Source organism: Limulus polyphemus, unplaced genomic scaffold (genome assembly GCF_000517525.1).
Source record: "Limulus polyphemus unplaced genomic scaffold, Limulus_polyphemus-2.1.2 Scaffold2498, whole genome shotgun sequence".
Classification (NCBI taxonomy): Eukaryota; Metazoa; Arthropoda; class Merostomata; order Xiphosura; family Limulidae; genus Limulus; species Limulus polyphemus.
This window is the reverse complement of record NW_013668108.1, coordinates 64131-78789: the sequence shown is the minus strand read 5'-3', so window position 1 is coordinate 78789 and position 14659 is coordinate 64131. Positions and strand designations below refer to the sequence as shown.

At 32.8% G+C, this 14659-nt stretch overlaps 1 protein-coding gene across 4 annotated transcripts in view; it reads left to right on the top strand.

The window, feature by feature from the left end:
- LOC106467132 (glutamate-gated chloride channel-like) overlaps positions 1-14659 on the top strand; it is a 127009-nt gene that overhangs the window by 102776 nt on the left and 9574 nt on the right. For 2 of the 4 annotated variants that reach the window (XM_022395268.1, XM_022395267.1), the window contains exon 7: positions 2067-2485. In XM_022395268.1, coding sequence (XP_022250976.1) covers positions 2067-2485 — 419 coding nt within the window. Of the gene's footprint in view, positions 1-2066; positions 2486-5350; positions 6881-14659 lie in introns of those variants that run through there. The other 2 variants (XM_022395266.1, XM_022395265.1) reach the window with 2 other exon arrangements.

Sequence of the window (14659 nt, the reverse complement as noted above, 5' to 3'; positions counted from 1 at the left end):
ATATGCATCTTCATTCATCCTGAATTTTATGTTCAATCTACGTCTTTTAGTCTCAAACCTACGTGTTGTGGTCTTTCTTTTATGTATTGCGTTATGACGTTTTGTGAAAAACTTGTACGTGATGGAGAAAAATGGATATCATTTTCGGATTCAGCGTACAGGAATTACTGTAGAAGATGTAAACATTTCAAAACAATAAAACCATCACAGGCCTGTGTTATTAATAAAACATTTCCTGAAATGTTGTAAATATTAGAATTATTGCAATCCACATGTTCTCTTGAAAGATGAGTTTCACTAACTTTGTTCCTTGTTGGAATCTATTGTAGAGCGTATATTTTGTTTTGTATCTCTTTTTTAACAAGAGGTTCTTGAAGGATGATTACATAGAGGCTGAGTACGTTATATTAAAACGATTTTCAAGCCTCACTGCATCATTACCCGCCACGTCTGGTCATACTCTATCTGACGACCGTTCATCTTGACAAGAGTCCTGCAGCGGAGTTTAATTGAAATATAAGCTTGTAAATTTGCCATGGTCAAAGCACACTAATAATTCCTAAACGCTTTCTATAATCCATCTAGTGTTAGGGAGTGACGGTTTCCCAGTGCCCATTTCAACATTTCCATTACACAGGAATCCATAAACCCTACGGCTGGCGACTTGACTGGTATGTCTTCGTGTGGAAAAAGCTGAATACTAGGTTTTACTTTCCCGCTGCTTGATCGAGGAGACAGTTGAATAGATATAACGTGGAAGAAATTTGTGTACAAGTGACTTGTGTCGCGTTTACAGACGAAGACCCTTTTTATTACTTTTTGTACTGTTGCCTTGGATATATGGACAGCTTTTGTCTCTGACCTTTGTCTTCGTGCACTCTTTCCTGTTACAAGACGTACCATTTGCTTACCACAACTGGGCTATAATTTCTTGCATGCAGTTTTCTTTCTGGATGGTCCTTATTTCCCAAGATGATCCATACGCTTTGTTTTCCGATCACATTAAGTACAAAAGATATCTCCAGTCTGAACGCATCTTTATGGTCTAAATGTATTAATATTTTGCCTCAGGGTGTTACATACTCTTCCTAAAAACAGTCAGTTTTCAATGGCGTCACACTACATAAATAACGCCAAACGATATCAAAATGTAGTTCTGATACAACCTGTTCCATCGCAACTGTATGGCTTTCAAATATAACGTACTCAACACTCTTTCTGAATACTAACAAAGTCACCAGTGTAGTTACAAAACAAAAGTAAAAAGAGAGTACCCTAAACATATTAATTATTGAGAATACCACGTTAGCTTCTACAAAGATGAAGTCTAGATGGATTATAGTAATAAAGTTTATTCCTTATGTCATAATGTCACTTGTCCGTATTTTCAACTCCATGATATTTCTTCCTTATGTCATATTGTCACTTGTCCGTATTTCCAACTCCATGATATTTCTTCCTTATGTCATATTGTCACTTGTCCGTATTTCCAACTCCATGATATTTCTTCCTTATGTCATAATGTCACTTGTCCGTATTTCCAACTCCATGATATTTCTTCCTTACGTCATAATGTCACTTGTCCGTACTTGTGAAATGATTAATTTCATTTAAGCAGCCTGTGATAAAAATTTGTAATAAAATTTGGTGAGTCAGATTTTTATCTTGGAATGATAATTTGATATATAAACTGTATTTCTTCACGGTACGTGTGACTGGATAACTATTACAGACGTGTTGCTGGTAAAACTGTTTCCTACAGGTGTTAGGATGGAATAGCAATTATTAATAAAAGGCTACTCCCCCTCCCCAAAGAAAAATCATCCAAATTATCCATAGATTAGATTCAATTCAGAACATGCCAAAACTTAAGACAAAAACAGCTATAAGGAGAAGTAAGTAGACTAGTTTGAGGTATGATTGTGTTTGTGGTCAGTGTGTATGTTTGTTTGTTTAATCCTTCGTGATGAATAAAAATAAACTTTAGCCACGTATATTTTTTATTTCAATAAATCGATCCGAAAAACAACTTGAAGTTACAAAAATATTTGATTTTTACTTTTTAGGGGAGTATAGCTGCATCCGAGTGGACTTAATATTCAAGAGAGAATTCAGTTACTATTTGATCCAGATCTACATCCCTTGTTGCATGTTGGTCATCGTCTCTTGGGTATCCTTCTGGCTAGACCAAAACGCCATCCCCGCACGAGTTTCATTAGGTGTCACAACTCTGCTTACCATGGCAACACAAACTTCCGGTATCAATGCGTCACTTCCACCCGTGTCCTACACTAAGGCCATTGATGTGTGGACCGGAGTCTGCCTAACTTTCGTGTTTGGAGCATTGCTGGAATTTGCTTTGGTCAATTATGCATCAAGAACGGACATGCACAAACAGGCAGCTAAGCAACAGCGTAAATGGGATATCGAACACTCCAGTTTGGACACTGACCACATGGAAGATGGGGCTACTACTTTCGCTATGGTAAGAAACGACACATGTTATGTGTTGTGAGTGTTTTTTTTTTTACTCTAATCTAGTACACTTTGCACATTGTTATTTTACGTTTATTTATGTTACTTTATTTTGCATTTATTAATGTTATCTTATATTTGCGTTTATTAATTTTATTTTACCAACAGAATGATACTCGCAGGTCTGTTGTTGTTGAAAACATATTTTCTTAACAAATTATTGAACTTTAATTCATAAAATCGCTCATTTCTATCAAATTTGCTGCTAAAATGATTATAATTAAAATCAGTATTGATTTTATATAAACCTTGAACTATTGTCTAGAACACGAACGAGTGTATATATTATAATTATTTAATTAATTCACACCAATTTAGCAACAGAAGTGATTGCATAAAATTTTCAACGAGCGACTTGTAAAAGACGATGAACAGTATGTCTCAAGATTGTGGTTTATTTGCTTCTCATATTCGCACAAGGGCGCGCAATGATTATCTAATTTTCAAGTAATACACTCTAGACAAAGCAGCAAGCTAATAGCACCAACCGCCAAATCTTGGGATACTCTAATCGATAATGGGTTTTGACAATCAACCTTATAACACACCCACGGCCCCAAAGTGCGGAGCAGGATTTTTATTTTTACAGCAAAACGAAACGTGGATTTGAGCCCTCGGATCCATAGTTAGCACGTCTGGACCATGTCTTCATGCAAAACCAAAATTTGTAATAACAATAGAAATTAAAAATTTTGAGATTGTATTAAACAACAACAACAACAAAAATCCATAGTTAGCACGTCTGGACCATGTCTTCATGCAAAACCAAAATTTGTAATAACAATAGAAATTAAAAATTTTGAGATTGTATTAAACAACAACAACAACAAAAATCCACAGTTAGCACGTCTGGACCATGTCTTCATGCAAAACCAAAATTTGTAATAACAATAGAAATTAAAAATTTTGAGATTGTATTAAACAACAAAAATCCATAGTTAGCACGTCTGGACCATGTCTTCATGCAAAACCAAAATTTGTAATAACAATAGAAATTAAAAATTTTGATATTGTATTAAACAACAACAACAACAAAAGAACGAGAAATGTGTGTGTTTTTTCCGAGAAACGTTTTTGTTGTTTGAAAAGTGTAAGTTCTCTGTGTGTGTGTTTTTTCCGATCGAGAAATAACTTTTTTTTTGTTTTTTATTATTTTTCACACATCGACGAATTCAGAATGGCAATTCAAGCTTTATTGTTATTTGTCAAAATTGGCGTAGTTACTTCGAAAGCCGCCCCCACCCCCTCAGCGGCACAGCGGTATGTATGCAGACTTACCGACGCTAAAAACCGGGTTTCGATACCCGTGATGGGTAGAGCACAGATAGCCAATTGTGTAGCTTTGTGCTTAAATACAAACAAACAATACTTTCAAAGTTTAAGGCACAAAAAAAGTAAGTTTAATATTTTCATAATAATAACCCAAAAATCCTCGGAAACAACTTCGTATGGCGTCAAACGTTTCTTTTTTTTATATTTCCTCATTCCGTTTCATGTGTCACAGTATTAAACGTTAAAACGAAGATATATCTGAACTTTTTCAAAACACTGAAGTACACGTTTGTGACGATTTTGTTCTTAGAGGAGCTGTCCCAATTACCAATGTTATTTTAAAGCGTCTGAACTTAAACAGGATGTTGTAGATGAATTTAATTCACTAATACATCTAAGAAGGCATGAACTACGAAACTTCTACGGAGCTCTTAACCCATTCAAATAAAAATTAAGCGAGGTTTCTTTATGCTTTCAAATCATTTAATTTGAAAACGAATGTGATTAAGATTTTATGGGGTAAGTGTTAGCCTGCTAAGCTACGAACTTCAAGGTCCAAGGTTCGAGACTTAGTATGCCGATGAACACTTCTACATTTCCAGTTGTGGGGGCGTTATAATTGTGACAGGTAATCTCCCTTTGGTGAAGATTAGCCATGTAGACGGCGGGTGCTGCTGATGGTTGGCCACCTTTCCGTCAGTAATTCTAAATTGGAGATCTCTATAACTGTACCTAGGGGTCTCTGAACTGACCGCTTATAACCCATGTGTCGTTTATGTGATTTAGGAACGACCTGTTTAATTTTGCTTTATAGGTTTTCGTTTTGCTAGAAAATAGCAAAGTCTATAAAGTATAAAAATCAATTGGTTTCGTCAGTCTTAAAATAATTCTTATATAAGATTGGAACTGACAGTTAATGAAACTAAGGTGAGTTCATATAAAATTGGAACTGACAGTTAATGAAACTAAGGTGAGTTCATATAAAATTGGAACTGACAGTTAATGAAACTAAGGTGAGTTCATATAAAATTGGAACTGACAGTTAATGAAACTAAGGTGAGTTCATATAAAATTGGAACTGACAGTTAATGAAACTAAGGTGAGTTCATATAAAATTGGAACTGACAGTTAATGAAACTAAGGTGAGTTCATATAAAATTGGAACTGACAATTAATGAAACTAAGGTGAGTTCATATAAGATTGGAACTGACAGTTAACGAAACTCAGGCGAGTTCATTTGTTATTGGTATTTTACATGATCAGTGTCATCAAATAACATGTGTGCTATACATAGTCAAATTGTATACTCTGTGCACTCATTACCTGCGAGAGTGACTTTCGATACCCTTAAATAAACATACTCCATTTTGTTTAGTTTTCAATGACACCAATGGCTAGTATGTAGGTTGTATTTATAGCATATAAATTATAAATATGAAATTCAATACAAAGAACAAAAAAAAAATCCCTGTGGTAATCATTAAGAAGATCTGAACTTGTTTGTTGATCGTTATTTCGATTATTCACTCCACGTTCTTTCAGAAGCCTCTCGTCCACCACCGTGGAGACATGCATTCCGATAAAGTTCATCAATGTGAAGTCCACATGAAGCCCCCAAAGAGCATCAACCCTTGCAAGGCCTGGCTCAACAAATTCCCATCTCGCTCCAAGCGGATTGATGTCATGTCTAGAATCCTGTTTCCTCTCATGTTCGCCCTCTTCAACCTCGTGTATTGGACGACCTATCTCTTCCGGCACGAAGAAGATATATGAGTCTCTGTTAATCTTCCCGGGTGCGTGGTTTTGCGGGAACGTAATCGAACGGTTTGGCAATGCAGTGTGGTATCCGTGGAGGTGGAGCAGTTTTCTGAAAATCAAAACATAACTTTCTTTTTCAGTCTTAACCACATCTTCTACGAGATAGAAAACAACAACCTAGGTTATAACATTAAACAATGGATTGGTTATATGAAACAACGATGGTAAACTGGTTTGTAGGAAACAAGGCATGCGTATGTTCGTAGTGTAGCATGGTTTCCAATTCCAAGCTAGAGTTATACGAAGGCATTTTCTTGCGTGCCAACTTAACTGTGAAAACGAATGCAGAACAGGTGTATTTGGACGGAAAAAACGAAACATCGGTCGATAACATGCTTTTGCTCAGTAGTGTGAATTCAGGACTTGGCCAGAAATAATGTTACACAGTAAGCAGCGCCTCTGTTGGAAAAAGATGGTAACAAATCATTAGACCACGTAGTTCTTATTTATTTTCAAAGCGAATTCCAGTTAATGAATGAAAAACTGAGAGCTAATGACGAAATTCATTTCAACAACACACGAATTTAGTTACACTATTCTACCGACAAATCCTGTGGAACGATGGTATCGCTCAGATGAAAATAAAATGTGACGTTTAGTCTACATGCTAAGAAAACAATTCTAAACCACAACCCTAACACCGAGCACTCGTAATGTAGACTTTTAATTCATCCTTACGTTTTTTCAACAAGATTAATGAAGTTAATTGAGTTGAAAAATCACCGATTTCATAGAATCTTTTAAGGCCTTCGGTGATCAAAGCACAGTCTGTCTAATAATACGTTTTAACTACTTTTTTTCTTATATATATTCAGGCACTATAGCGTGACCTATTTAGATTTAATAATTCACCGGCCACATCTCGACTTATGCCACTTTCCCCCTCCCCTTTCTCTCCCCTCCTTTTTAGATTCCAACATATAATGTATGTGATAAGAAACTGATATTTTTTCTTCTCAATTCGGTACTCTCTCATTTGTTTTTAATTCATCTGTCGAACTTTGTTTTTAAGGATTAGTTTCATGTTTTTGATTCATCTGTCGACTTTGTTTTTAAGGATTAGTTTCATGTTTTTAATTCATCTGTCGAACTTTTTTTTAAGGATTAGTTTCATGTTTTTAATTCATCTGTCGAACTTTTTTTTAAGGATTAGTATCATGTTTTTAATTCATCTGTCGAACTTTTTTTTAAGGATTAGTTTCATGTTTTTAATTCATTTGTCGAACTTTTTTTTAAGGATTAGTTTCATGTTTTTAATTCATCTGTCGAACTTTTTTTTAAAGATTAGTTTCATGTTTTTAATTCATCTGTCGAACTTTTTTTAAGGATTAGTTTCATGTTTTTAATTCATCTGCCGAACTTTTTTTTAAGGATTAGTTTCATGTTTTTAATTCATCTGTCGTACTTTTTTTTCAAAGATTAGTTTCATCGTCATTTACGCTGAATGTACTTTGGAGTGATTCCGATGTGCAATAGACACTGTCAGCTACAGCCTGCTGATCACTTTAATTTGTTGCGAAGTTATTTTATTAAGTACTAATGTTTGTGGAACATTCGCCTATGTGAGTTATGATTAACATATACGTTGATTATTTAAGTCTATATTAGACTCTTTTACGTAAGAAAATGTTAATCTGAATGTCATATAGTTTTCTGTATAACAGTTGAGAGAATTAGACATCTCGGAGAAAAAGTATATTCTTAATATCTACATGTGTGTATAAAAGTAAATAATGTGAATGGGTGTCATCTTTTTTAATGATGTACGAGACAACAGTTCATATGCCAGAACATATCTAGACCAACTTGTCTTATAATAAAGATAGGAAATAATCCAAAGTCCACCAGATGGCAAGAAGATGTTGATGTACTTTGCCATCTCGACTGACGCGAGATTTCTTAGAAATCTATACTCTTTCCATAACCAATAAGATTATTAAGAGAAATAACTTCGCAAAAGTTTAAATGGAAGAAATCTTACTTCAAATTCAAAACATTTCCAATAAAACGGTAAATATGAGTGATAATGTAAATTATGTTATCGCAACCAATACGTATTTTTTTCTCCATGAAATAAATCTCAAAAATAATCCAGTTTGTAATAATATTACCAACCCCATTATTATTATTCAGGTTGAATGTCCTTCGAAATCTCAAAAGAAATTAGACATGACTAATATTTTTAAGCCAACTTTTTCCAACAGAGGTCACGAGTAGCAGTAGATCCAGTCTTTAAATAAAGACTGAATATAGTTCGTAGGTAGTACGGCACTTCTTTAAAAACAATTAAACGATAGTACAGAAGCGATATGCACTGTTTTTTCATCTATTGTTAATATTTGCCTTTGGGCTACAATGAACAATATTTGGCATTGTATTCAATAGGCGCTAGTGCACGTGGCCAATCCTAGGTGTTTATTGTACAGATATGTGTCACGTGACCTAGCACCAGAACAAATAGTTTTAAATCATAGTGAATAGATTTTATGTACAGATAATAACTGTTTATTTCTATGTCATAAAAATAATTATAGGAAACTTATTGCCTGATAACATACAAGTGTCTGATAATTATATTTTTTTCGTTGAAATTTCGTTAGTTGTTGAGATCTGATATAAATATTAATTTATTAAATTAGAATTGTCTTTCGTGCCTAGATATACGACAAAAATAGCAGCTTGTGGCAAGTAGTTTCTAGTTCTTAGATGAATTATGTATATACATATATATATATATTTACTTAGAATTTTCAGAAATTCATAAACCAGAGTATGAATTTATATAATTGGTAAACTCCAACAAAATACAAGGATATGTGAAGTATAAATGCTGATTTATTGAAGATTAATGGAAATTTTCTCTTTCTTTCTCCCTGATATTGGGTCTGTTTCACCTTTTACAAAGTTTTTATTATATTTACTAAATATTATTTTTTGTTTTCAAACTTTGCTCGAAGAAGAAGAACCAGATATAAAATTGACTTATTTATTTTTACTCACATCGAAGGTTTTATTTGTGAACTTTATTCGTTTTCTACTGTAATGGAATAAAAAAACAAACCTAGTTTTTAATTTTTTTTTCCGAGATTTAACGAGAGTTTCGATATAAAAAGAATGATGGGTTTGTTGTTTTTTTTCCAAAGAAGACATGTTATTACGACAAGGCTTAATGTACTTTCCTGGAAACTTCTCGCACAGACTATGTTTATCTTCTTGGCATGCATGTAAGATAACGTTCTCAACATACAGAAAATCATAATGTGCCTATGAAATTTTTTTGTTCCACGTCTTTTGCTTCTTTGTTTTTTATTTTTGCTTAGTTTCCAGTTGGCCCCTTCCTATCTGGAGGTTCTATGGTACGTTGTCTTCTTTGTAAAGGTTCACCGTATCTTCTCGCACAGTCCTTTGTCTCCTCTTCTTGTGTTTCAAAACTTACCACATGAGGCTGAAAGTTATCATACAAAACAACAACAACAACAACAGCGCGCTATTACAAGTCTTCACGTAGAAAAAAATATGTATTTGAACGTTTTCGTGGAAAGCGATATAAATGATTTTTTAATACATGCTTGTTCATGTGCGATACACGTAGAAATCGTTTAAAAACATTTCTGGATCTTAGAATCCAGATGGAAATTGTGTGATTGATATTTCATGCTTGTTCCCTGACTTTTACCAACAGCTTACATAGGTTATTTACGTTGCTTTATAACCACTAAGTGTTTGTGACAAGATTCGATGTTTCATGTTATATATATATATATATATATCCATAATCAAATTTGATAAAAAAAAAGTATTAACCAATAGCGTTTCGTATTTCACACTGATAATTTTAAGTTGTTATTTCGTATGTCAACACAACATCAATAATGAAAACTACACATTGAAAACTACACAATGAAAACTACACATTTCAAAAGTGATTTTGATTATCGTAGCAGCTATATAAATCATAAACGTTTTCCTCCCCCAATTTTTTTCTATTTGTACAACATTTCGAAACTTCTCAATACGTTTTAAAAAGTTTCCTCTTTTTGAACGTTCGTTAAATTAGTAATTCGCGTTTTTAGATTTTCTCAAACGTATGCAATATATTGAATTTTTGAAATACCATTCAGTTTCGTCTTTTTCCTTAATTGATAAAAAATATGCTTTTTTATTACATTTTTCAAAATAGTAAAATAATTTCCTATTTTTATTTTCTAATACTGGTGCAACATTTTCCCTTTAAAATTCCTTTTAAGTCTTTTGTATTTCGTTTCACTTCGAATTACGACCTATTCGAACAAAATAAATAAATACTCTTCATTATACATATCGAAACTTCAACTGTAAAACAAAGATTACATTTTATACGCGTATGAATATGTTTTGTAGTTTCTCTTTCCGTAGGAATCAATTACATCTTTTTTTTTCATATTGCACCGTGTCATAAAGTAACACCACTTTACAATTTACACAGCCATACATCTTCAAACGCATAGCTGTTGCTTACGGTTATTATCTTTTAGCTATAATTTAGATTTGTCCCTCGTATCATTATCACACAAAAAGGCATCATTGGTTCAATGCAATAACAAAGGCATCAAGGGTTCAATGCAATAACGGTGTTAGATGTGCAGTATTGCTTTTGTGTTTCTAAAGTAGGCTTTGGATGTTTTTATACCCCATAATACATTTTAATAGCGAGAAAATATTCGCGGGGTCCTTTTAGCATTAGAATAATTTAATTCTATGGTTAAGGAACGGCGGGCATGTTATCTACCTTGAAAGAAAGACGAGATAAATGTTTAAAAAATATTTGTTATCACTTAAAACTACAAACAGTTCCCTCACTAAAGCTCAAACGATAACTTTTATGTCAGCTTTTATTGTTTATTTCATTATTAGCTTATTCATCGCGACATATGTTACATTTCTTTGTTAGTTAATGGTATAATAAAGTTGAGGACTTTTCCTTCAATGTTTTACGTCCCTAAAATCGTATGATTTGGCTTATTCTTAATGCACATTTAGATATAAGTTCTGTGTAGGTTTTTCTCTCTGGTTTACGGAATATTTTTTCTGCCCGAATTTTTACATTTAGTTGTGCACCAGTGTGCAGGAGTGTGTCATCTAATTTTTGCCTTTCTCGGTATATTTCAAAATCTTTACATAACTGGTAAAGGTTTATTATTCTTCTACAAAAAAAAAGTACTTTAAAAGATAACACTGGACTATTAATTAGTAAAACTTTTGCACGTCTTATAAGATTTCTTGAAAGAACAAATTTCCAGAAATCGTATTAACGTCAAACATGTTATAATGCCGATTACGTAAAATATGTTAATGGCCCAATTCAAGAATACTAAAAAACTAACTGTTCATAACGTAAACTACTTCTAATGTTACCAAGAAAAAACAACAACAACCGAATAATAGTTTTCAAGCCAGCACTAAGCTAATCTTATGGTCTTATATATGTTCAATATCGTAAAAAACAAACAAATAGGGGGAATCATCAAACGCCGCGGCTGTAATTAGATCTCAAATCGGTCAAGAGATGGGGCTATGAGCTAAAAGTTTGTAATTGAAAAATAAAAATAAAAAACTCAGAGCCATTCTATGAGCCGTTATGCCGCGGCTAAAAAATTAAAATTAACATGCGTTAGTTCTTATTGTTTCAGTTCTGTGGATTATTTTCGAGGGCTTTATCTAAAAGCTTTGATTATGACCGGAAACTGATATATAGCTGTTTCCATATCTGGGGTTCTTAGTTAAATACCTCAGTGGTGAAATTTTATATTAATAATTCTATAACAGTTACTAGTGATTTGTGTAGATCTTTATATCACGGCTGCTTTTCGTCCAAACTTGTTGCTCTGGCCTCGGGTACCAAAGCTCAAGTTACGTTTAAGAAAAGGCTTAACAAAAGTTGAATGCCTTTTTATATGTTAGGACGTGACTTATTACCGCACTTCTTTTTATATGTTAGAGCGTGACTTATTACCGCACTTCTTTTTATATGTTAGAGCGTGACTTATTACCGCACTTATTTCATGAGTTATAACCAAACTTTGCAATATTTTAGAGGCGGTGGCTTGATCTCTCTCATCTTCTTTATCATTTGTTATTAAACACTTTCTTTAGTTTAAGAATGAAGGTATTAGAATACTTTCTATCTTTCTTTAGTTTAAGATGGAAGGTGTTACAAATACTTTTATATACTTCGTTAGTTTAAGAAGGAAGGTATTAGAATACTTTCTATCTCTCTTTAATTTAAGATGGAAGGTGTTACAAATACTTTATATACTTCGTTAGTTTAAGAAGGAAGGTATTAGAATACTTTCTATCTCTCTTTAGTTTAAGATGGAAGGTGTTACAAATACTTTTATATACTTCGTTAGTTTAAGAAGGAAGGTATTAGAATACTTTCTATCTTTCTTTAGTTTAACAGCTTGGTACTTTTTGCCTTGTCAGTATATCATATATTTGCATAAGTTCTATTGTCTACATACATGTAATTGAGCTAATACAGTGTGTGTGTATATATGTGTGTGTGTGTGTGTGTAAATACACAATTCTGCACTTTAGCATAGGTATAAAAAATATGTGTGTCCGTTTGTGCCGTACGTGTTTCTGTGAGCCTAAAATCATTATCTCGAGGTCAGTTATGAACTGATATTTAAAAATCTATGTGGGGATCACTTAAAAACGAGAAAAGGTGTGACATTTCTAAAGGTATGTAGGAACAATTTTAAATACAAGAACGAATTGTGCCCCAAATTGGCCTGTTCGATAATCTTGTGTGTGTGTGTGTAACAAATGCAATCAATCGTTCCTGTGCTATGATATTTTGTGACGTCACAGTTTCAAACTAAACTGTAGTTGTGCTTCAACCGTCGAATTAGCGCCTCTGTAAAGTGTTTCTTCCACGTGTCAGGTCCAGTTAACACGTTTATTAAGCCTTACTTTCTACTGGAAACGTATTAAAAACAAAACTAGCCATGTTTAATACCGTTTGTTGCTAAAACCTAAACGTGGTTTGTGAGAATAAAATCAAACAAAAATATATCTGATCGTAACAAATATTTTGACAGCTAGTAATTATTTACTGTGGCGAACACATTTTATTTTGCACCAACTTACACAATAATTTAAATAAATAATACCGTGTTCTTGGAAAAATCTATAATCAGTCTTGTATAAGACTGAATTATCGTTTTTCTACAAGTAGCCACGTGCAACACAAAGAAGTGGAGACAGAGGATATGATACATTAAACGTTTTTAGTCGAAAATAAAGTGAATGTCTTTCCGCTACTTTACTTTCTTACATTCTCTTAGCGCTAGGAAAGAAGACGTAGTTTTACTGGTAGAAAATAGGATGTATGTTTATTTAACATTGTAACTGTTTGACTTAGAAGACTGGGTTGTGCGTCACAGGTTTGTCTTTACCTGTTATTAACAATCATGCACTAAATAAAGTTAATAATTCTACTTTATAATGACTGATCTATTGTAGTTAGCTATAAGGGTTTCGATATCAACGAGCCGTATTTATAATTAATATAAACATATGATATACATATATATATTATTTTTTACAATAAATACAATTAAAACACATTATCCAAGATCTGAAAACTTGCGAAGTAGACCTATCTTATTTACATATGTATATAAATTAGGATAACTAAATTTAAAAACCTCAATATAACAAATGTAATTTGAATATTTTGTCATCTTCCGAGGTTTCGAAATTTACGACAAAAATAAAATTAATAAATTATGAAAATGCGGTTTGTCTTAAAAATTAAAAATCTGTTTGTACGATATTTTGAATATTGTATGGAATGTGTGAAGAATACTTAGTTTTAGTTAAAGTAACTATTAACCTGAGTTTTATTTTCAAGTACAGGACTAGAAAATTACAATTCTATCTAAGATTCCAAGTTTCCAAATCAATTACAACTTGCAAGACCAGAAGACTGTAATTGGTTGCGTTAGAAACTACAGAAAAGATTATGACAGAGAACTGTCTGTTTAATCAGCTCATTAGAGAAAGATATTATTATATTCCTCATTTGGATCCCTTAAGCTGTGTAATTTAATTAGAAAAATGTTGTTTTTTCTTTAAATCGACGATAGATGGTGCTCATAAAGATTTGTAGGCTTTTCCTGGATATTGTTAGCTTTGTGTGACGTACTGCGTATCTAATATAGGATGAGATATATTATTGTTCTTCATTTCATTTACTTTTGTAAAAGTCAAAACTATGACTAGAGACATTTTTCTGGATATAGAAATAAGAAATTTAAGAAAGCTTCAAACATATTTAACACACCTAATAGCTTCAAACATATTTAACACACCTAATAGAAAACTTTACTTCGAAATGTTATATAAATTCATATATTGTTACTAAATTGCAGCAAGTTTTAAGAAAAAAAAAGTGTGTAGCTTTCTGTTTTTGTTGTGTTTTTTTTTTCTTATCTCAAAATATCGTCAGAAAACTTTTACTGAAAATAACTAAATATTTTAAGCGATAGGTTTGAAAACATTTGTGGACTGCAAGTGTCTGTTGAAAGAAAATGAGACGACGTTTCGGCTTCTATACATAGGCCTTTTATACTGAAGAATGCCTCGGTATAGAAGTGAAACGTCGTCGTCTTTTCTTTCAACAGGCACTTACAGTCCATAAAGGTTATGTTTACTCTGCCTACAGTTCCGCTAAAACAACATTAAGTGTCCCGATTCTTCAACGTATTTTCATTCGCCCACTTTTTTTTTCGTCAAGATAATTATATAACAATCTAGTAATCTAAGAGCAAAGTAGAGTCTTGCGTTTGAAAAGAAACAAGCACCTTTAAACTAAACTACGAAATTAAATGTAAAAACATCATGCCTAATGGTTGTCAAATACAAAACGTTGTGTTCTGTTCCTTTCCTAGTAATCTAAGAGCAAAGTAGAGTCTTGCGTTTGAAAAGAAACAAGCACCTTTAAACTAAACTACGAAATTAAATGTAAAAACATCATGCCTAATGGTT